The 24,004-nt window shown below is 39.4% G+C and overlaps 1 protein-coding gene across 1 annotated transcript; it reads right to left on the bottom strand.

Moving 5' to 3' along the window:
• Positions 1–4,622: 4,622 nt before the first annotated feature.
• LOC123088122 (protein PIR) lies at positions 4,623–23,424 on the bottom strand. The gene is made up of 30 exons (XM_044510284.1): positions 23,181–23,424; positions 22,386–22,458; positions 22,070–22,134; positions 21,063–21,140; positions 19,989–20,108; positions 19,546–19,616; positions 18,972–19,064; positions 18,032–18,101; positions 17,756–17,820; positions 17,120–17,315; positions 16,829–16,980; positions 16,490–16,583; positions 16,016–16,231; positions 15,572–15,783; positions 15,152–15,299; positions 13,272–13,440; positions 12,928–13,004; positions 11,788–11,958; positions 10,440–10,516; positions 10,242–10,344; positions 9,394–9,513; positions 9,124–9,267; positions 8,603–8,752; positions 7,751–7,894; positions 7,333–7,420; positions 6,689–6,816; positions 6,167–6,371; positions 5,667–5,839; positions 5,157–5,378; positions 4,623–5,049 (listed from the first exon to the last, which is right to left on the bottom strand). Exons 1-30 carry the CDS (start codon positions 23,232–23,234, stop codon positions 4,852–4,854), a joined length of 3,876 nt encoding a protein of 1,291 aa, XP_044366219.1. The 5' UTR covers positions 23,235–23,424; the 3' UTR covers positions 4,623–4,851.
• Between the last annotated feature and the right edge of the window lie 580 nt (positions 23,425–24,004).

The following is a 24,004-nucleotide window of genomic DNA, read 5'->3' as shown; positions in this document are numbered from 1 at the left end:
AAGTTTATCGGACTTCAAACATCTAACTAAACAACGGTACTAAGAATTCATTAGCAAATACGATCTCATAATACACCAGGGACATGGTAAATTTTAGCAAACAACCAACAAAGCTTTTTAGGTTATACGTATACTGCAGGAAAGGAGGGGGGACAGCTGAATCGTTGGAGGAGAAAAGTAGAAATTGAACTAGCCAATTCCAAACATCTTCGACATCGCTCCATCCTCAATTTCGTGTTTGAGAAACCTGTATAGAAAGAGAAGACCAACTAGTGAGCTAAAATTACATAATTGAGTACAAAGATCAAATGGAAAACAGACTGAAAAGTTACTAGAACTTTTTGAGGCGGTGTCCATCCTAGTTGCAAAGCAAACATAACTGATGTGGTTCGGCTGGCCTACCCCCTGCGGCTGCTCATAGGATGGGACATACTTATAGGTAGCGTGCTGCAGGAAAAAAAAGAGAAATCCATAAGGTATGAGTAGTAGTGATGAAAAATTTAAGGGTGATCAACGGAACCAGTCATAATATTGCTAGGTGCTTCGGAAGAGGGGCGGAACGGAGAACGAGAAGATAGACGCGGGGAGAAGAAACAACGGCTGTGGCGTTAGCCCCTTGGTTAGATCGATGGAATCCGAACTCTATTTGAAGAAACGATTGGCTGAACAATAAAACGATGGGCTGTATAGCGTACGTACCACACAGGTTGGGGCCCCTCATCAGGTGGGGCCCTAGGGCGTCGCACTTCTTGCCCCTACCCAGGGCCGGCCCTGCTTAGAAATAGCAATATGTTGATGACGACATTGGTAATGTAAAATGCATTTTCTACAAAGGGTGGATACATCTTTATTTTCACTATCCTCCATGTCCACTCTAGTTTTTTTTAATAAATACATAAATATACAAGTTTACCAATCTATAACATGCATACATGCAAAGTATAAGATAGTAAGACAAGGTAACTGTTAAGTAGCAACTCAAAATATCCTTGACACTTAAAAAAACTTTAGATTGTTTCATTTAGAATTAATTGTAGTGGATTTAAGGTTTCCTAATATTCAAATAGTACTTTCTCCGATCCAAAATCTAATTAGGACATGGCACATTCTTCAAGATGATAATTTGACCACCAATTAATGCACAAACATGTTGCCTAACATTACAAAAACTATGCGCGTTTAAGGTATATTTCATTATAAATCTAGTATTGTTGACTTAATGTTTTAGATATTCTTTCTTTTTGGACAATAAACTTCAAAATGTTTGGTGGACACAATTGTAAAAGGAGTGGAACTTCGGTCTGAAGGCATGTGGTAGTAAGCATCAATCTCTTCAGAGCAACACCAGAAATCATTTTAGTATTTTCTAATTGTGGATGTTATATACATATCTACATACATGAGAAATAAACATGACCAGCTACATCTGTTAGGCTATGGCTTTAAATTCATGTGGATCGACTAACTTTACCATTCAGGTGGAAGAGGGCTTTACCGTCAACATAGAGGAGATTGTAGGAAGACTCAACTCTGCACTGTACCAACATAGCAGCAACAACAACAACAGTGGCGGCAACAATTATTAAGACTCGAGAATCGAGAAGAAGGATTGTCTACATAACAGACATAATTTATATGTATGGCATATGTACATATATACGTGCAACGACCATCAATTGATGCAGAGGTCGGGCTTTTTTTCTTTTTTTTCTTAAAAATTGGCGTAATGACCTGATATGCTATGGCTGATTTGTCTTTCACCATGCATGGTTGGATGCATGAGAACTAGTCTACAAGATGGAAGATGTATAAGCCAAGTTGTGACGATCTAGAGCATGGTGGTCATTCATTTGCGGGCCTTTTAGTGCACAATCATTATATATAAATTTGTAGGAATCAAGCTTTTTATTGGTCCACTTGGCTAAGTTCTGATCATTGGATCATGGTGCCCTTACAAACCATGCGATTACATACAAATCGTAAAGCTTCAGCCCAAAATAGTAGTCTCTCACGATAATGGCCGACAAGGGGGGCCCGAAGGGCATGGTGGTCGTTTTTATATATATAGACTGTTGTCCATAGTAATCCGAAACAATTGTTCACCCCAAATGTTAGGAGAAGAACAATGGAATATATCACTTTCGATCAGGCAAATGCACGACAAATTGTCTTTTGTGATGTTGTTTTTAAGATGGTACTTTGACCATTATTTTCTATGCAAACATGCTATTTCATTTCATACTTTCTAGTAATTCTTCTATATAAATAGTTTCTAATGTTTTCAATGCTAGTAATTCTTCTATATATATAATCAAACTTAGAAATGTTTGATTCACAAAATCTTAAGAGGTCATTATATTTGATTAGATCGGTACACCTCCCTAAATACTCTGTATTGGACTAGTTATACATCATCCTTTTGTTTGCGGGTATATATGATATGTTATTCGACAAAAAAACACAAATCAACACACAATCCATTAGAGCTAGCCATGAATCTCGATTAGAAAGACCCTCTTTCAAAACAGTTTTCCCTATGGAGACGAGCGACTAGAAACCCTAGTCGCCACCAAGAGAGCTGAGCCTTCCGGGCGTCCTCCGGTGGCCCCCCTCCGCTGATGATCTCTCGGTCGTTGATAGTGAGGGGGCACCAGATCCCGCGTGTGTGGATCGTCTTAGCTTTAGGTTTTAGGGCCCTAGTAGCTCAGGTTTTGGGTTGTTCGACGTCTTGGCTTCGGCGACGGTGGCGACGACGACGCTGAACAAAGAAGCTCCGGATCCTTCCCCGACGAGGCAATCGCCTCTATGATTGGTTATAGATTTGGGAACTAGTCTCTTCAAGCGGGGATGTCGTGGCGATGGCGGCATCCTTGTGGTGAACTTGTGTCCTCAGACTCCACAGTTGCAACGGTGTCTGCTCCAGCACCGACGCGGAGTCTGAGAGGTAGTCCAGGAGCGGATGCAGATTGTGGTCTACATTGGTGGCATTTGAAAGACAGCGGATCGTGTGCTGGAATCGTGGTTGCCAGTTGGCAAGTATGCTTTCCTCCTCCAACGTCCTCTTCGAGCGAGGGTGCCAGATCTGGAGTTCGATGGCATGTCTGGGGTGTTTCCTCGGTCTGATTCGTTCAATGGCAATTGTTTCACCTTTGGTGAGCCACCTAAAGGTCCGCAAAGCTGCATATCAGCAATGGAGCCGCGTCGAGCTCGGGTGAGGAGGTGATCCGTCATATTTTCCTTTGGTGGCTGTTGTGGTGGTGCCGAAGGCAAGTTGGTGTCAAGCTTAGGGGATTCTTCGGTTTTGATTGTAATTTTGTTTGTTGGCCGGTGGTCCTTTGTGCAAAGGCTTCTATCTTTTCAGTTTTATTAGGTCGGTGTCTACCTGATTTGTACTATGATATTGATGAGACACGTATTACCAAGAAAGAAAATCTAGATTAGAATCGAAGGACAAACTTTCATCTTTTTCAACTTTCTCTTGATGGAGTACCGGACGGAGCAAGCTACTCCCTCCATTTCATATGTAGTCTATATTGCAATATTTAAAAGATCTTATATTTTATATTTAGGAACGGTTGGAGTACATTACTGTCGTCTGAAGAACTTTTCGTTGGTGGTACTGCACTAGACTTATCTCGCGTTATCTTTATCAACTACTAGTACTACCCACGGGCTTTGCCTGCTCGATCACATGAATGATTCCTCGGAATCGATGGCGTATGCGGTGCTGAAGGTCTCACCGGGGACGTCCACAAAGTAACTTTAGGGTTCCCTTCATTATAGTACTATTATTTCCTGTGTCCTCTTTCTGATAGAATGACGCGGTCAGGTGTTTCTTGTAGCGAACTCATGCGCTAACAGCAGACACACTCCTTTTCAGACTTTTTAGGCTGACAGAAACAGCTCCAAAAGCCAGTGCGTACGTTGTTCTATTATTAGTAATAAACTGAGCTGCTAGCTCCGGAATCCAATATATGCCATTGCCAGCTATGTGCTGATCACCATTGTTGGACAGGCAAAAAGTTGCTGACACAGGCGGAGAATGCGTGCGCATGAACTCGTGTCTCGTGATGTTCTTGCAGATGCATGTCGGAGTGTCTGTTTAGTTTAGGTTTGGAGGCAGCTCCCAGTCATTGAGATGACGTACCAATTCCTACTATACGTGTCATGTTTGCTGCAGACACTGTATTTACAGTAGTTCATCGTACTTCGTCGCAAAATAAATGTCGCTAATTTAGTGGTACAAGCTTGGGACAGAGAGTTTAGGGCGTTGTTTGAGGGTTAAGACAAGACTTTGGCTGATACTCTACATCAATACATGTGTGCTATATGAAATACAAGACCACCATCTGCATACGAAAGTTCTTTTGGATGCTGATCAACAACCTCATGCAAGTCTGCTGGCCGGAGGCGATCAGAGAGCGGCGCACCTCTGATGCTTCGTACTCCCTCTGTAAGCTAATATAAGAGTGTTTAGATCACTAAAGTAGTAATCTGAACGCTCTTATATTAGTTTATTTACGGAGGGAGTACTATTTAATTGCCACTTTAGAACATATGCTTGCAGCTATGGGTTAAAGTACTATACAGATATATACAAGTAATAACATATTGCTCGCATGTCCTTTGGAACGTCACTTATTAGGATATCAACAGCTATTATTAGGCTCAAATTGCAATTTGGATCCATAAGATACACTATTTTACTAAACAGTCTGGGTTCAGCGTTAATGACTACAGTTACATAGAAGTATATATACATTAGGTCCATAACCACACAAATACATGAGCTCACATACATACGAGATAAGACTAGAAAGAAAGAAAAACACACACACATCCGCCTGGTAACTACGAGTTCGCTCTCTGTGGCAATGTCTCGAATGCAGAAACTGTGTTGCCAAACTTCATGCGGTGAAGGGGCGCCCCACTCGGCTTGATGGCACACGCAACCTTGTCCTCGAGGGGGCACCGCGCTCTCAACATGGAGAACACGTGGTTGTTCAGCCTCCTAGCCTTCCTCATCGCTTCAAGGATGACCTCGTAGCCCTTCTCGCAAACACCATAAGCAAAAGCAATGTGAATCTCCAAAATCGACTGAGATAAAATATTGAGTGTCTTTAACTTCAGACTGGGAAAGTAGGAAGTGATCTGACTTGGAAGATATTTGGGCTTTTGCTCCTATCCGCAGGTTGGTAAAGTGAAACCGTTGCGGTTTCTATTTCTGCCACGTTGAGAAATTGGTAGGAGAAATCGAAAAGCTCGAAATGCAGCTGCTGCCCCAGTAAGTACATGATAGTACAACCAGCCCATGCTACAGAGTCGCCCAACATTTCTCGTTTCTTTGAAGGATTGGTCATGCTATCTTCCAAGTAGCTCTGGATAAGATAAGAAGCAAAAATCTACTTGTTCAGTCACTGCAAAAGGATGAGGCACTAAAACTATGCTGCAATCATGAAAGAAATTCATCAATAGCTCTGAAGTTTTATGCCATGGCAGAGGGAGTAGAACTGCTAAAGCCAGAAAAAAGAGCAATCGGTATAAGGTAGAGGCTACGGAGAGATGTGATTTGTTATCTATGCAGTTATTTTTTAAATAGGTGGAATAAACATTCAGAAGCTGCAGCTAAAAAGCTGTAGATGATGGGCACAACAGAGTTTACTTACATACTGAAGACCACTAAAAACACGATAGAAGTCCTTCGATGTGGTTATGTCAATGAAACCTGTCTTTGGAGTTGCACTCCATTTGCTGTAATGTCTATCCAGGGCAGCACTTGTGAAAGCAAGAGCGTACTCCAGCACGCTCCCTGAGTTGAGATTTGACTTGTACAATAGGCCTATTGCAAAGAGAAGTTTAATCCAAACTCGTAACATGGTAAAAGCAGTAGATAAGAAAAACACAGATTTGCATGCTTTAAGGCTCCACTTGGATGGGGCGGGAGGGGTTTGATTTAGACCAAATTTTACTTTTCAGATAGGATTAGGGTGAGCCCCACCTGTTCTGAACCCATCCAAGCGAAGACCTAACTAGCACTATTGATTTCATTACAAGAAACACCAGCTCTACAAATTGAGATGCCTAATCTGGAGGGTAAGCGTCCACAAACTTTATCGTTTTTTCTGAAAGATAACAAGCAAAAAAACATCATTTAATATGGACTTACTAGCAGCTTCAGCCTGCTTTGACATGACAAAATATGAAGATGGATTTGCGCATGCAGGACTCGATGCAACTGCACTGGTGGCAGCACTGAGCAGTGTGGTAAATGGAGTATTATCAGAGTAGGCATGCTTCACTTGCCCATCATTTCCTGGTACCAATCCCAGCCATGGAGCTGATTGCATGAACTGTGTAGTGTCGATTTGTCTCTGTTGGAGAACCAAATATGGACCAGTAAGATAAATGGAATATTTTACAACATTATAAAACAGGAGGGACAGAAAAAGTGACAGACAAAAAAAAAACACCTACAACTGAATGACATCTGCTTACATCAGAAAGAATGCAGACCGATGTGTTTATATAAACCAAACAACTTAACAGACAGTGGAATGGACAAAGAACATTAACATGTATAAGCAGTGTAAAAGCTCAAGCAGGACAATGAAAGCATAACGCAGAATAGTAAACCTACAATTTGACAATCATGGAAAATAAAAAAATTTGCCTACGGAAATAGGCTCACCAAAACAATGTCCAGAAGGCTCATCCAATACAAAGCACTTCCAATTTCCTTAAGGTCATGAAGAACTTCAACTTTCACATCTAATTTCGCTTCCCATGTCAATATTTCATGAATTATCTTCTGGCAGCCTACAATACATGCAGCATGCTATTCATAAATAAGGAGTTTGACTAATTAAGGAACCTGCCAAAAACTTGTATGGTCCAGAACCATCCAATGCTAGAAAACAATATGGACTTATAAGTTAGAATTTGATTCTACCACTTTAGAACCACACTGACAATGTACCAAATTAGCAGCATGAAAAACTATGATGTTTAGGTAGTCCTCTGTTCACTTATGTAGTCTTTTGTTCTTTAGGAGATACGATATCATAACTAGTACATCATCTAAAATGAAACTTCTACAGAAGCTTAGTTTCCCTTGTAAGATAAGCTCAAGCAGAACAGACTGGGCAACTGTACATAAATGTGGGGTGATAAATGATAATCACCCAAAAGTAGCACCAACACCTAGGATGGTTCTTTGAGTAATTATGCAGCACCCACTATGTTATGTTTCATGCGGGTATTTGCAGAAAGCCAGTATGGGAGCCCATTCCTGTTGGGATTTGGAACTCTGATTGCCACCAGCTAACATGTTACCTGATATACCACCATCAAACGAAAGAAGTCCAATAGACTTTGGCAGTGCTTCTTGCAATCCTGTTACTTTTGGCACCATAGCTGTTATCTGAACAGGAAGAGCAAATTATTAGTCACTTAGTATCTAGTCCAAAAAAATAGTACTCCCTCCGTTCCATATTAGTTGTCGCTGAAACGGATGTATCTAGCAGACGTATTTCAGTAGATACATCCATTTGAGCGACAACTAATATGGAACGGAGGGAGTACTTAGTAAACTTCATGTTGTCTCCTAGGTCTGCCTTCCTAGTATTTCAGTTATCAGAGATGCAGCCAAGCACTCAAGCATATTTTTATACAGTAATTTTACTTTGGCTTGTTAGGATACTGTGCCTTGAGGACATGTTACCTTAAAGTTAGCTAACAGTTATACACTCACCTTACTTGATATATGATCCAGTAAAGCACGGATAATACCAGGTAATGATCTGGAACCAAGAAGTTTAACAACTGCAAACATGTGAGGGATCCCAAAGAAGTCACGGTACAGACCAGCAAGACCCTGGTATGCCATTGTCAAATCCTACAAAGACAATGAGAGTGCAGCTATAGTGATTAAGGTCTCTGGTGGATATCATGTTGAGGTAAACATGGTAACACATTTTGGATGAGTGAAAAGGAAAACGTCATGAAGTCTGAGATGCAATGATGTCATATCTTGCAAATTGTACTGTTATATATAGTAATATCCCAGCTATCCAAATCCTATATATGTAAGAGTCATCCCCACTAACTTATTTATCTCAACATGCAAGTATGCCACCTCACCATACAATTATGAATGGGTAAGGCCCACTTCAACATGCAATCATGCATGGGAAAAGACCCACCACAACATTTAACATTTAACCATGCATGGGAAAATATTTTCCATCAAATTATTCTATTTATATTCAACAAATATTGTTACAACCACACATAATAAAATATAATAACTCCTATGTATTTTAATTTTTTGTTCTCATGTTACCAACCCAAATTTTTATCAACCAACTTCCGCAGCAACGCGTGGGGTATCCGCTAGTAACTTTAAATCTGCCTTACTCCCAGAGTTGCTCATTAGTCCATGATGCTTTCATTTTTTCATCAGAACTTCATGTTATATAACTCCAAGATTTAACTATGTGTAGCACTTGCATATTCATAAGTAAAAAATACTGGAAATGACAAGTGGCATATTCAGTGACAGGTACTGGAAATCGCAAGTGGCAGATTCCTAGCAGGTGCTTACATGCGATCCACAGTAGAAGTAAGGTTTCCCAGTAGAAGCATCTGATCGCTGAGAAGAGTGATGAGCTCCTTTTAATGATCTCACAAACCGTTGTGTAGTATTACACAGGATGAAATTGGGCAAGAAATCTGTTTGCATCTCATTCCATATCTGGGCCGATCAGAAAAATTGTCAAATTTAGATAAAACTTTAACTGGATAAATGAACAAGCATTTTTTTGCAGGAATAGACATAGAAATGCATATCAATATATCATATTGTAGCATCACTACTGATACTGTGAATTCCCAGCAAAAGCATAAAGGTTTTGTCTTTCATGTGCAACTGCCCACAATAATACATTGTTCACTAGTTGCACAGACGAAGAATTACACAACAGAAACTAGTGAATTCTCCAACCAGAGAAAGAACAAGCTAATACAAGAAAAAGAAATACAGGTCATGACTACCAGGCATATTGAAATTCAATCTCATTACTAAGTCATATTACACATCAAAATAAGCATGGAAGTAGCCCAAACCTGAGAAGAGATGCGACTCGAATAAGAAACCAGTGAAAGGTTCTCTTGCATTTCACTAATCATAAGAGAGTAAGAATCCAGTTCAAGAAATCTTGATATTGACTGATGTGTAAGCTCCAAAATATCCAGTAGTTGTTGTAGTTCCTAATTGAGAAGACAAACGAGCCAAAGTTCCAAACAGTGATTGGCCAGAATAAACATGTAAATTGCTTAAGAAAATATAATTGAACACATGATAGATTGTCTGAACAAAAGATAAAAGAATCTTACTACAACACCGCATAGATCTCCATATTCAAAGCGCTCCAGTAGGAAATCGATATTTTCTCGGAACAGTTTGTTCATTCTCTGAGTAATTAGACTTCTTAAGTCAATTGTCCTCCCTAAGATCTGAGACGTGAAATGAAATGTTTCAGGAACACTGGAACACGGTAAAGAAAGATTTGGTATGGATAGTAGCCTGAAATGAATAGAGATTGACATGTAGGCAGATGAACTGAGCATGAAACCAGATGGTTTTGCGTTCATGTCTCAAAGACAAAGGACGAACCAAAAATCAAACACCAAATGCTAGTTTAGAAGCTGAAAGCACAGCTGTAAAGGGTAATTGAAAGGTAACCCCACCAAATCTTGATTGTGCATGCAAATTCAAGAAATCACAATATAGATAGTGCGGCAGGCATACCAAATATGATAAAATAAAAAACTCCGTATGGCATTTAACACAGCACCCTTGGCACTAGTACCCTTATAATATGTGCAGTTTCTCTCATGAGTGTATACTACCAGTGTAAAACACAAATTTGGAAACAAGGAGATATTGATGTGGCTCTCAAAATGTAGAAAAGTATATTTCTACAGTTTGTTAGTATTAAAAACTGTTCTAATTAACTGACTAGAAATCAAGGATCCAACATTTAGAAGACTGAAAAAAAGGTATGTGGTTCATAAATACTACTCCCTCCGTTCTAAAATAGATGACTCAACTTTGTACTAACTTTAGTACAAAGTTGGGTCATCTATTTTGGAACGGAGGGAGTAATAATTACATGAACAGCTGCTATTGACCAATAGATACCGAAAAGCCTCAACATAAACCATATCAAATAAACCCTTACCATGACTCTTCTTAGCTTGAAAATTGCATCAAATCTCAAGGGTTTGACAAAGTACTTCTCACCATCATCACATGCATAGGTAAATGAACTATCAAGAAGAGTACTGCATATGAGGGAGGGAGATGGATCAGCACAGACAAAAAAATGCATTCCAGGTAAATCAGTGCACAGGTAAAACTGAAAAGAGAAGGTTCATACCTTGCTGCACAACTCTTATAATATGTAAAGATGACCTCATTAAGCTTCTGAACCAGAAGATCAAAGGAAAGATCGACCTGCAAATCAGTGCAAAAGAAACACCAGTAAGATGCTTTACAAATGCAAAACAGGAAGATTAATTATAATGTTTCAGGAACTTCCAGCCCATAGCAACAACCTTTTGCCTAAACATGTCAATTTCCCAAAGTTCATAACTGTATAAGCAAGCAGCTCGAAGATGAACCGAAATGGGCTCTGGTATTACACCAATGGTGAACATACACTCATGCATGTAGTTATTTTATAATTTGAAGCAATAATGGACAGGAATTTTTGGAACATGGTTCCATGTGGAACCATGTGCACCGGTTATGAACAGTAAAATCAGAAAAAAAAACTAGAAGAAATCTTAAAATTCTGAATTTTAGGGTATCAAACTTGGTCAACTGGCCTACTCACACGTGAATTTTCACCAAGAAATGGCATCCGTGGTATTCTAGGCAAAAAAGTCAAAATCAATGCTATAAAAAATATTGCTGTTTGAAGTAATAGTAAGGTCCGATTTGTTTTCTTCGCTGAGAATACCATGTGTGTCATTTCTTCATGAAAATTCACGTGTGAGTAGGCCAGTCGACCAAGTTTGATACCTCAAAATTTCAGATTTTTTATTTTCCTACTTTTTTCAATTTTACTATTCACGTGTGTGCGCGTGGAACAATGTTCACCTTTGGTATTTTCGCAGTAAAATTACTGAAAATTAAAATGCAGTAGAAACACTATAGTTGTTTCTGAGGAATGGACATGACATAATTACACAATGTGTGTCCGAATAGTTACACCAGCAAGTGATAACGAGAACAACATATAACCAATTTAGCTCATTCCACAAACTTTGTAAGAATGACTGCACTTGTGATTAGACTGGTAAAAGACAAGAAATCCTTGTGGTAAATGAGAATATCTCAAATGACTGGCAATATAAGCAAACATGTTCATAACACCATATAAAATATTAGCACGTCATCCAGTATAGATAACAACACCATATAAGAATCATGAGTTTGCCTTAGTAGACTTTTTTATAGATAGATGTTGTGAGAAGGGAGGAAGAGAGCAATGAGAAGGGACAAGATGTGATAGCAGAAATTTGAAACCGTCTTCAAATGGTTATTAAACAAAGGGGTAAAACAGCACAGATTCTTCAGCTCCTCTACCCTCCATCAAAAAGCATGAATGCAATGACAGGAGTTGAAGACGCTGATATTCAGTCAAGAGATGAAAAACAACCAACACTCGGCATAGCAACGCAAACTGAAAAAGGGCTAACGCCATAATTGTAATTGCTCACCTCAGCTTCAATTTCGTCATAGAGAAATCTCTGTTTGAGATAAGTTAGTGCATGTTGAGCAGAGTCATTGTAGAGGTCAAGTGGTATCAAAATGCTTTCAAGAAGGCCAGCATCTTGAGATTCAATGACATGATCCACCAGCATCCAGGGGAGGGAACATTCGATTGGAAACTGTCATCAACACCAAAGTTAGTATAAACAGTGCATGACCATAAGCTGTATAAATAAAATTGTGGAGTGGCAACTCGGCTAGCTGCAACTAGTTAAACATGATTTAGTATGTAGAGTTAATATGGACCGAAACGCTTTCATAGTATTTCCCGACAGACAGGATAGTATTATCCTCAGAAGGCAAACTAGAACACGAAAACACAGCACAGTCAAGAGCCAAAAGACAAAGACAAAAGCACATAAATAGGTGATCTTTTAGCTTGTAAGCCAAAGTTAAGCCTAACCAACCAGCCCCCCCCCCCCACCCACCCTAAAACTCTATAGGAAGTGCTACGCTACCATCTTCAATCCTGTAATAAGTACTCCCTCCGTTCCATAATTCTTGTCGTGTTTTAGTTCAATTTGAACTAAAAGCATGACAAAAATTATGGAACGGGGGGAGTAGAATTTGTGAACAAAGATCAATGTATTGCTACCTCATTTGTAATGAATCTTATATGTGTGATCTCAAATAACACAGTTACAAGCGTATCATATGATATCCTACATTAAGGCCCTGTTCGGTAATCACCCGCTCCCGGAGTCTGCGGAGCGGGGAAACAGCAACTCCTCCGTTTTAAGCTGCAGCTCCGCCAACTCCGCTCCCGGAGTTGCGGAGCGGAGCGGTACCGAACAGGGCCCAAGTGTCCTCGACTCTTTGCATATGTTGAGTATTCACCATGCTTCTCCAAGTTACATATGTCCAAATTGAATTAGAATTCTGGTCATGAAACAAACATAACTTGCAGAACTAATTTGGGTGTAAACAATGGAAAAGAAACAAAAAGGAATGATAAACTTGCCACTTAAAGAGATTTGATGTGGCAATCCTAACACCAGGACACTTCAAAGCTATATCTAAATTCTTATTAATAGTTGTTATCATCTTGAATTTCATTGTACTTCACTAAGCAATGTGAAATGATGCACCTGGATAACACGGGAAGATTCCAGGTAGAACTCTCGAAACCAAAGAAATCCAAGATCAGTTAGTGTACCAATCGTTGCTGCATGTGTCCACAAAAGTTGACAGTTAATTACATTATCCAAAGGAAAATAAAGTTGAAAATACTAAATACAAAATTTCCGAATTTAGATTGGCACTCTTTAATAATAGAACGAATTAGAATAAACTGAATGCATTTCCCCATGAGTACAACATAGATGATTAAAAATAGATTAGGTATTGAGCGCAAGAAATGCACATACAGCAGCAACCAGCAAGTGCATGCATATGAGAATTGTTATTCCTTATTTTGAGACCGCAGAGGTACCTGTAAAGTCCAAAATATGCAAGAAAAAACTGAGCTTGTAGAAAAACGTCTCTAGCTGTTTAAGATCTTCCACAGGTATTCCAGAGCTACTATTCCCAAATAGCCCTCCAGGTTTTCTCAGATTACCACCAGATACAAGCTCACAGATGAGAAATTGCAAACAATGGATCTGTATGAAGTTTGATAACAGAAGTAGAAGTTAGAAATCAAATGCAGAGTGAACAAAATATTCGTAACTAGAACACATAACAAAAATAAGATCTACAGCAAGATGTAAAATTAGAAAATTAAAGACCTAAATGTAACATTTTATATTTATTTTAATGGGGTTCTAATCGATTCCCATTCCATATACTTGGAAATTGCACATCAGAATCATCAGAAACAGAAGTACAAAAATAAACAGAACCAACCATTTATATATAACTTTTGTGTTAGTGCAAAATCAAATATGCATAGTTTTACAGTGAAGTGAAGAGAGCTTTACAAAATCAAAATCATCTTTCAAAAAAACACAGTGAACTCTAGATGTTCTAAAGAAGCTCTTAAATTAAATATGCAATCCTCTGTCAGCTCTAGATATTCACAAGAAGCTTCAGAAATTAGAACGCGGTGTTTGCTAACTCCACAAGTTGCCTAGAAATGATTTGAGATTTGTGAGGTGATGATAAGTGATACATGAACATACATCTCAACTATAATTCTGGCCCTTTATCTCCTCATGAGAACAGTATGCTGCAATAGCACAAAAGAAAACTAGCATGTGTTACCAGAAAACTCAAAGTTCCAGTGAACTGGTTAGAAAAAATAGCACCCGGTGACTCAGTCAGTAGATTTGGTGTTATTGTTTAAGTGTGTACGTGGATTACCTAGCCCTTTCCATCAGTTCGGACTTTTTGTTGCGTTGGCTAGTGCATGAAGCTTAACATGGTATCAGAGCAAGGTTTTGAGTTCAAGTCTTGGCTTCTGCAATTTATCCAAAGATTGTTGCTGCCCCCCTTTGGCCATGTATAGGCGTCTTGAGCCATACCTCTGAGTCTATCCACGAGTTGACTTCCCGCGTCACACGTGAAGGGGTGTTGAAGTGTGTATCTGGATTGCCTAGCCATTCCCATCAGTTCGGACTTTTGGTTGCATTGGCTAGTGCATGAAGCTTAACGGTTATTACATTATTATTGTTCAAGTGTATATGTGGATTGCCTAGCCATTTCCATCAGTTCGGACTTTTGGTTGCATTGGCTAGTGCATGAAGCTTAACATGGTATCAGAGCCTAAGGTCTTGAGTTCAAGTCCTAACTTTCGCAGTTATCCAAAAAGTTGTTGCTGCCCCCATTTGTGTCCATATATAGGCCTCTTGAGCCATACTCTGAGTCTATTCACGTGTTGACTTCCCGCGTCACACGTGAGAGGGGGTGTTGAAGTGTATATGTGGATTGCCTAGCCATTTCCATCAGTTCAAACTTTTGGTTGTGTTGGCTAGTGCATGAAGCTTAACAATTATAGCCTTCAATAGTTTTGCCATTTTAGACTAATGAAAATGAGTAGAATAATGTTGTTCAATAAAATCAATGCCACCTAGCCACCTATTACAAGCTTCAAATCTGGGATTGTTTGAATATGAGCTGCTGGAGTCACATGTTAGAAACCACAGAACATTGAATAGGCTGTATTTAGTCATGTCCTTAAACTGTTTCAGATATGGTAGATGCTCAAAATACGCTGCTCTATTTGATAATGCAGCTTAAGTGCTAGACCGTTAGCCTGCTGAATGAGAATTTAAACCATTTAGCCTTTATTACTGTAAACAAGGTGGTGCAGGGGCTAAGCAGTACATACAATTAACAAATAATTGCTTTTTACGTTTAAAACGCTTGTAAAACCTGTGCAGCTGTTGGTGCAACTGGTCTCGGGTAAAATGTGCTTTGCCTCATTTCCTCAGTTTCTTGGTGTAGCGAATGCTGCTCTGGATCTGCCTTGCTGGTGTTGGCCATCCAATCTGCGGAGAGGGTTCGCATATCAGAGAGAATCCTGAAAGAATAGCAAAGAAAAATGAACAAAACATTATAAAGTTCCCCTTAATGTATTGTCACGTTTCAGAAAGAACGATTTCACAAAAATAAATATAGATGACAAAGACAACATCACATTGAGAAAATGTGTCAATCTCAAACTGAATAAATTACTATGTGTTGCCAACGACATAGCGAGCGATATACCAACCTATCTGAGACTATTGGAGCTATGGAGGGTAAATCTCAATAAAAAGTAAATACAAGGATGGCTGAGGCAGAACAAATTACCGAGAAAGGTCCTTCTTCTTCCGAAATGATGTACGAAGCATTGTATCTAGTTTATCCTGTACAAAATCCTGGACCTCCATATGTATTGTTTCCCACAAAGCTTCAGACACCAAGGTGTCACAATGTTGCATCATCAATCCAATACTCTTTATATAACCGATTAATTCAAGCAGGGCCCTTCTTTCTTCTGCAGTATAGTTCCAACGTACTACCTGCATGCAAGTTGCAAAATAGTCACTAAATTTAAGTTACGAACACAAAAAAAAATCAAATCAGTCTTACAGCTTATGAAATACAAACATGGATAGCAAAAGATTTCCGCTAATATTATCTGTTTGAGAGAGACCACGACAGTTAATAATGCAATAGAGTGTTGTATATTGCATAAACAAACAAGAAGAAAATGGATGCTACAAATACTTCTTGCGAAGCAAAAAGGTAGACCTTTTCGTAGTCAAAAAATGTCGCTGAGTCTTGTTGAGAATCTGAAATAGGTGGCTCTTTGCAAGGGCGTGAAAATTTCCAAGCACACTGTTCCCAGATCCTGCCAGTCCATCGACTAAGAAGCTGGAAGCCTTCCACAACAGTATCATACATGTTCCCCTTAATATCCCTAGACCAGTCATTGTCTGCACCATCTGATGACTTCAATGTTATCATCTGAAAGTACAGTCCAGGTCAATATCAATGCAGCTCACAGCCCACCAAATTAAAATAAGCTTCATTAGCTTATAGAAATTAAGTCTCTTTTCCAAAAAAAAAAAAGCTAATTTAGATCTCCATGAATAAACACATGTGCTGCATCAGTTTAATCAATGAGTACAATTAGCAGAAACGATTGAGACAATTAGCAGAAACGATTGAGACAATGTTTGTGACAATGATTACTTTGGTAACTCAAAATGATAATAACATCACCTGGTTCATTGCAGAGGCAAAACGTATAGAGAAGTCATCATGCTCAGCTCTTATAGTTCCCATGTGGTTCAGAATCAGGTAATGCCTCTGATAAGTGGTTCAGTTAAGGAATTTAAAGCACGATAGTACTTTCCATATGTAAATATATATAGCTCATTTTTTAACCACTTTATATAGCTTGTTAATTCATGATGTTTATCATCCCCAAGAAAAATCAGTTTGATTTTATATCATTCTTTAATTGGAATATTGATTTGCTTAGACAATAGTCACATTTGTTGAATCCTCAACCTGCCCCGTTGACAAAAACATGATTAGAGGACTTGGCAGAAAGGATATTCTTGTAGCTCACGAGGAGGAATTTCATGGGGAGCTGGAAGAGTAAGAAGACGAATTTGACTGGAGAAATTTTGAAAATATGATGACAATTCCTTCAACATTGCAGCAGGGGATAAATGCAGATCTGGAAATGCCGGAATAACTGGATCATTCTGCAAAATAGGTACGAGTAATAGTAAATAAATGGTAAAGTAAATAAATGGTAAATATAACCTAAATAGCACAAATAGATAAATTAAACTTTTTCTAAAAAAATAGGTTAACAGAACAGCTAGAAGATGATAATCATACCTTGAAAATATTGAGAAGACGGTTTATCTTGACTCTCTTATAGAGTGACTCGCTCTCTTTCTCCGATGAGGTTGCTAGAACAACCAAAACTGGGAGGACACGAAGTAGGGTGTGACGCTCAGGGAAAAGAAGAGCAAAGTCTAATTCCAATGACTCCACACAGAATACTATAAGGACCTGTAGAATGTCCTCAACACTATTCTTTGAGTCAAGGGAATCATACTGTCATGGACAAAGAAAATAACAGCAACACGCAAGAACAGTAGTTGTAGTAGGTACATGATAATAAGCAGATTTAGAAGCCATCTAAAATTGTACATGACCATCAGACATCAACATAAAATTGTTCAAGTGCATGATTTATAAACAACGACGTCAAATGCCGAACTGCATCCCCACAATCTTCTAAGAAAGGTGACATATTTTCCCTCAGTCAGATCCTATATATTTTTTGTATGGGCAGACTTACTTTTTCCTAAGGCTCGAAAATCTTTGTACTATGGGCAGCAAAATTCTTGTGGTGATCTGGTAGATGTATCAAAGATACTATATATTTTGAACGCGCATTATTTTCCTACTGCTGAGCATACATACTACATAGTAATGTCTAAGAAAGAAAACAGGATAGTAGGATACGTATTTGTCCGAAACATCTCAGCATGCAAATTTAACAAGATGGCCCATCTGGTGCTCAGAAAAATCTGCAAATAGTAGCAAAAATCATATTAGTTACACCATTATAGATTTTATGGCAAACAACTCAATGGGAGGTATTGGCCTCAGAGTGCATTCCTTTAACTAAAAGTGCAAGAGTGTCCATTCTCGAAGCAATACTTAAAATGTTATAATATAATGCAGAAATGACCATGATCACGGTGACTTAGATTTTCAATGATATGACAAATCAGCAACCTGAAGATCATCCAGCTCTTCTCTCATAGTGTCAGTGTCCTGCCACTGGGTGCTTACTTGAGTAAATGTTCTGCATCAAAGTGTAAGGACTAATAAATTCTCGGAGCATCTATGTGGACCAAGACTAACATGGATGCACCTTCAAAGCCATAAATCATAACAAAAAAGCATGTACCATAAAATATTCAATTTCTGCAAATATTGGTACATGTTTATGCTCTTATAGGTAGGTAGCAAGGTAGTTTAATCTTTGAATAGTAAATTGGCCATGGTAGGCTGATCCTAAGTAACTAATGCAGATCTAATAAATGGTTTCTTTTTAATCAGTAATAACTACAGCATGCACCAAACTATGTTGAGAGTAGAATCATAAATTTGTGATATGCTAATATATATAGGTACAGTAACTGCAGCCTGTTGGAAGTTGCAAGAGTTACTCAGTTACACTTGCCACTCAAAGCAAGCAGTCCCAACCATTCGTGCAATCTGCTCACTATTCTTCAGTAGGTTAGTAGAACTCCCGTAGAATCGGGTGAGTATTTGATCTCTAAACTAGCGAATGCATACCTCACCTTAAAGAATACATGCAAAACATGGAAAAGTTACCATGTACTCCCTCCGTCCCACAATATAAGACATATTTGCAAGCTATGTTAGCTTCCAAAAACGTCTTATATTATGGGATAGAGGGAGTACCAATTACTTATTGGAAGCAAGTAGTGACTAATTAAACTGAAGGTGAATGTGGACTACAGCTATCCATAACTCATTGCTGCTAGTTACCCTACGTGCCTATGTCCCTACCAAAAAGAGAGTTTTGTTCACAGCTGTTGAATAGTGAGAAAATCAATTGGCAATCAACCAATTTTACTTCATCAACTCATTTCTTCATTTTGTGGTACGTGGTCTGGGAATTAAAAGTCAAAGCATGACCATATACCTCTTGTACCATGAAAAATCATTAGGTATACTTGCTTTTGCATTCTTAAGATGATCAAGCTGTAGTAGGACATCAAGCAATTTCAGCATAGACCTGCATTAAAATAAAAATAAAACCATAAACCAGATTCTTAATTGAAAATACATGGACTTAACAATGCTACTCTAAGAAATAGATTAACAAAACTAGGTTAAGCTTGGAAGCTCTATTTTCCCTCTACAGGCTGACGAAGTAATCAGAAGTCAAAACATACACCGATTCATCTGGAACCAGAATGATGAAATAGATCCCATTTATAGCAGCACAATTGTAACATCGAAATTTCTACGTCCATGTCTGCTAACCTATAAGTGGATACTCCAGAGACAGAGTTCTGGAAACTGTTACCAGAATGCTTTTCCTCTGGTTTAGATGTATTGTTTCGTTGGCTGACAATTAGAACCAGCTAGTTTTACTATTTCGAGTAGTAAACAAATGTCCAGCTGATATTTAATTTGTGAAATCATAATCATAGACATCATATTATTTCTTGAAAAGAAAGATAAAGAACAGACACCAGGGCAAAAGAACAAACCAAAAATGAGTGACTGTGGGTCCATTGACCAGTCTCTCGGGCCTAGAAAACCTCTGCATATCAGCTGCCAACTGCACCAGATAACAAAATGCTGTTAAAATCTGCAATGATGCTGAAATATTTCTGAAGGTCTTGCACTGTTGGCAAATGCTAAACATTACTACGGTACCACAAGAAAGATGGTGACGATGACACAGGTCCAGACCCTAGTTGATTGGTAGCTAAAGATGACAGGACACTTGTCCTAATGTAAAACATCATATGTACTTCAATTTCAAGAAAGTTCCAGGGGTTGTCGGACAGGTTTTACTCAATTTTGCATTAACAATAACATATAAGAATCTTTGGTGAAAAGTAGCCATCAGTGCCGTATGGAAGCAGGTACTCTATAAGAGACAAGTATGATGAAGGAACTAAATTACTAGACACAATGGGGGTCCTACCTTTGAAGCAGCAGATGCTTGCCACCTCTGAATTTCACGTAAACGACTCATTTCCAAGTCAAGAACTTGATATGTTTCTAGGTACAAATCTGCCTGGCTATGCTTCATTGAATCTGGCAGCTGCATTCAGTGTTCAACAGTCCATGATACTCAGTCAAGACTACAGTAGAGAATTATGTACTTCATGGTGAAGAATTTATACAGCACTAAGAGTATTATGCACTATGAACCATCTTATATCAACATTAGAGAAAAGACTCAATGCACTACTTCATGGTGAAGAATTTATACAGCACTAAGAGTATTATGCACTATGAACCATCTTATATCAACATTAGAGAAAAGACTCAATGCACAAGTAACAGATAAGCTAATCAAAAAGTGAGAAAGCATAATAAAACATATTGAAGAGAAGCTTTCACAAAGGCCAATACTGCTGTCACTAGCCTTAACTTCTTTATCTACTTGAAAGCTGATGAGAGTACGGCTTTCTTAAAGGAAGTGTCCGTGCCTATGATATTTTTATCCATACTGGAACTCAGTATAGGAGGGAAAGTTGATTTTTGGATGGAATCAAATACGCAGTATTTACAGAAAAAAGTCTTCGTTTATTGGGAAAGAATCAATATTTTGGGAGGCCCGCGCGACGGGCTATTAGCTCAGTGGTAGATATTTGGGTTCAGAATCCACAAGATGAAACTTCAGAAAACTAATCAGCTCAAATCAGAGCCAAGTGCAGTGACGATGTGGTCCAATCAACATAACAACTAACAGAAGTCTGCACATATCTTGATTGACCGTCGTGGAAAGTGGAAAAAGGGAGTAGCTGTGTGCTAGCAGATTAAATTTACAAATTAATGACAGAACTACCAGTGATTTAAAGGAGAAACATTAGTTACAGACGTTGTCAACAACAATGTAGAATTCCCGGTGATTTTAATATCCATATGTTGTGGAATTGGAAGAGAAAAAGAATAATGCAATACTTCTTTTGAGACATCAACTGCATTATGGTATAATGTGGCGATTATTTAGATGGAAATAAATGGATGGACAGAGTAAGGAGAAGTTAACCTGAGGTAGCGCCTTAACACAGCTACGGTATGTGTACAGCAAAGAAGCCATTTCCTTTCCCTCTTGAATCAGAGTATTCTGCAGTTCATGTTCATCCACAAGACAGTGAAAGAGAGAAAGTAAGTAAGCATTTTCAAGTTAAGGCAACATGAAGAAACGTATTTACAGTAAGAAGATATATAGGAGAAAGGAACAAAAGAGGGGAAATGGGATTAGAATAAACTGAGCTACGATATACCAAAATATACAATCCTTTCCAGATCCATTTTGCTCCTTAAAACTACAAGTTTTTTTCTCGTGATTTATATTACATTAGGGTACATTCACCTAAACCATTACTACAACAGTTGCTAGGACTAAGTACAGAGCTGAGACCCCTTTAACTCAGGAATCTTGGCTACGTGATTATTATTATTTTCAATAATAAATAGGAACAAAAGAAAGTGCAGTTATTGTTCATAATAGTGGTAATAGAGAAGATAGTGATCGAGGACTTGTGGTGATATACTGTTAATCAATGTAGTGGTGAGAAAATAGCAGGTAAATGGAAAGTTGACAGTAGTCATGATGAGACAAAGGTAGATAGTATATACACTAGCATATACCTACGATGAATCAAGTATGATGATGGTGCCATGAAAAAAAGTATGTGTGCACATGTTTGAGTGAATGTCCATGTAAAGAGGGGATGTTTTGGCTAGGCAGCAAGAGTATAGAACTAACTGACTGAGATTGCTTCTTAAGTTAACATTTTATACTTCATATAGATCAGTGGAGGTACAATGGTACATATATCAGTTATTCAGATGCACCTCACCTAAATACAAGAATTTCCCCCAAAAAATGGAACTAAATAGTTATAGATCAAAAGATGGCATAGCTATTAGATATTTGCAGGGACGTCACTTGAAGAAAAAATATTGGCAACCAAAAGGGAACGAATATATATTGATCAGAAAGAGAAGATCGTGCACAATGCAACAGCAAAGAAACTAGCAGTTACATACCAGCTGGTTGATTGCTTTTGTATCTTCCCCTAATGATAGACGATAAGCAGCAACATCGCTGTACTCTGAACATAAAAGTGCAATTTTCTATTACAATACTCAATTTAACATTAATTGAAATACTGGAAAATTGTTGGATAGTTCAACGATTCTTCGAGAGCAGGAAAACATGAAAAATTAATCACAAGGCATGCAATGGGATGGGTAGATTCATGTCCTGTGGATGTGGCTGTGAGTGGCATCAGCACCACAGTCGTGCATAACAAAGTACTTGAAAGCATCAATGAGATGAAAGCCATTTATCACGTTCGCATACCGATAGGACTATTAGTTGCATATCTTTCACTTGACAGGAGCACGGCTAACCCCTGTACATCTGGCTGCTCGTCCTGAAATTTAAAACATATAACTAATTAATAGAAACTCAGGGTCAAGCAGAGCAGGGCAAACATTACTACAAAAAAGATCATAATTGATTACACAAGAATCTGAAGTTTGCACCCTGCAACAACATATTCCTACCTATGTAAAGTGAATAGCCACATTGGCAGACTGCCTAACCTAAGTCAAAAATGGTTATGCAGAGTCCACAACAGCCTCCCAATAACCCATCAAACTGAACTTCTACATATCACAATTCAAGCCATTGCAAACCCGCGAACTACGAAAACAATGGAACTGACACTAGATTACCTTAACCTGGGAACTAGGCTGACAATGAGCTCGATAAGAACAATAGTTGACAAGTGACTCACATGTAAAGCAGCTCAAATAGCAGTCACTTCATCCAACATTTGAACTACATAGAACTGGAAGGAAACTCAACCTAGCCTAAATTAAAGGGCACCTAACAGCAGACCAGCACTCGACTACAGTTGAACTGCGGCAGCAAAGCATGCCTCTACACTCCTCTAGTGGGGTTCAACTGAAGCAGCAGGACGGCCAGCGCTGAGGCTACCACCGTCAAATTCGCAGCGCCGAAAGCGGAAAGCCCCTGCAGAGCACCGCATTTCCCCGCGCAGCGCTTCTGCTGGCCCGGGCCCGAGGAGCAGATCGGGCGCCAGCTGGGAACGGGGGGATGGGGAGGAGCGGGCCTGGACGGGGGTTTTACCTCGAGGGAGAAGGTGGAGAGGGCGGCGATGGCCTCCTCGACGGGGATGGCCATGGCGCCGCACCGCCGGCGGATGCGGACGCGGGCGGGGCGCCGGGGAGGAGGGGTGCGCGGCCGTGGGCCGGAGTGGGTGGGAGCGAAGTGGCGAAGGAGTGGGAGGGGAGAGGAGATGCACCACCAACTCGTGTCGTACCGTGGGCTGAGCTGTGACGACCGACGACGTACGCCGTGGGTGGGACGGACGGTGGAGTAAAGAGGGGTGAACGGAGAGAGAAGGCGTGGAGTGTACTCGAAGTGAAAGTGGGGAGAGAGGACGACGGCACGGCGTTCGTCCGTTACGACGAGTTACCGAGTGAACGAACGAAATGATTCTGCCGCGTCGTGGACCATCCAGTCCGGTGGAGCTGAGTGGGCTGTCGCTACTTTCAGCCCAGTTGTGCGGGAACCCACCACCAAGGTAGCCCAGCCAGGTTAGGCCCTGCTTTTTTCAGGGGAGATTAGGCCTGCTGTGTTGCATGAACGCATTGCCTCCAGGCAGCTTCAAATGGGCCTGACCAGTTTTTTAAAAAAATAACCACATCATATATTCCGCATGTATGGCTAGGCCATCCGGAAGGTCTTTCCTTCGTCCCTGTAAACATTGTGACGGGTTGAATAAAAGCTTCGTGAGATTGCTTCAAAAAAATATTCCATTAGATGAATGTATTACAAATAATACACATGTGGTCATCATAGAATACATACATAGATGTCTTGCAATATTGCATCAAAAAATTTGCAAGAAGTAAAACTAGAATTTCACTTCGGCAGAATCTTGTGCCATG

The sequence above is a fragment of the Triticum aestivum genome, chromosome 4A (assembly GCF_018294505.1).
Source record: "Triticum aestivum cultivar Chinese Spring chromosome 4A, IWGSC CS RefSeq v2.1, whole genome shotgun sequence".
Taxonomy (NCBI): domain Eukaryota; kingdom Viridiplantae; phylum Streptophyta; class Magnoliopsida; order Poales; family Poaceae; genus Triticum; species Triticum aestivum.
The sequence above is the reverse complement of the archived record's forward strand: the minus strand, read 5'-3'. Positions and strand labels throughout refer to the sequence as shown.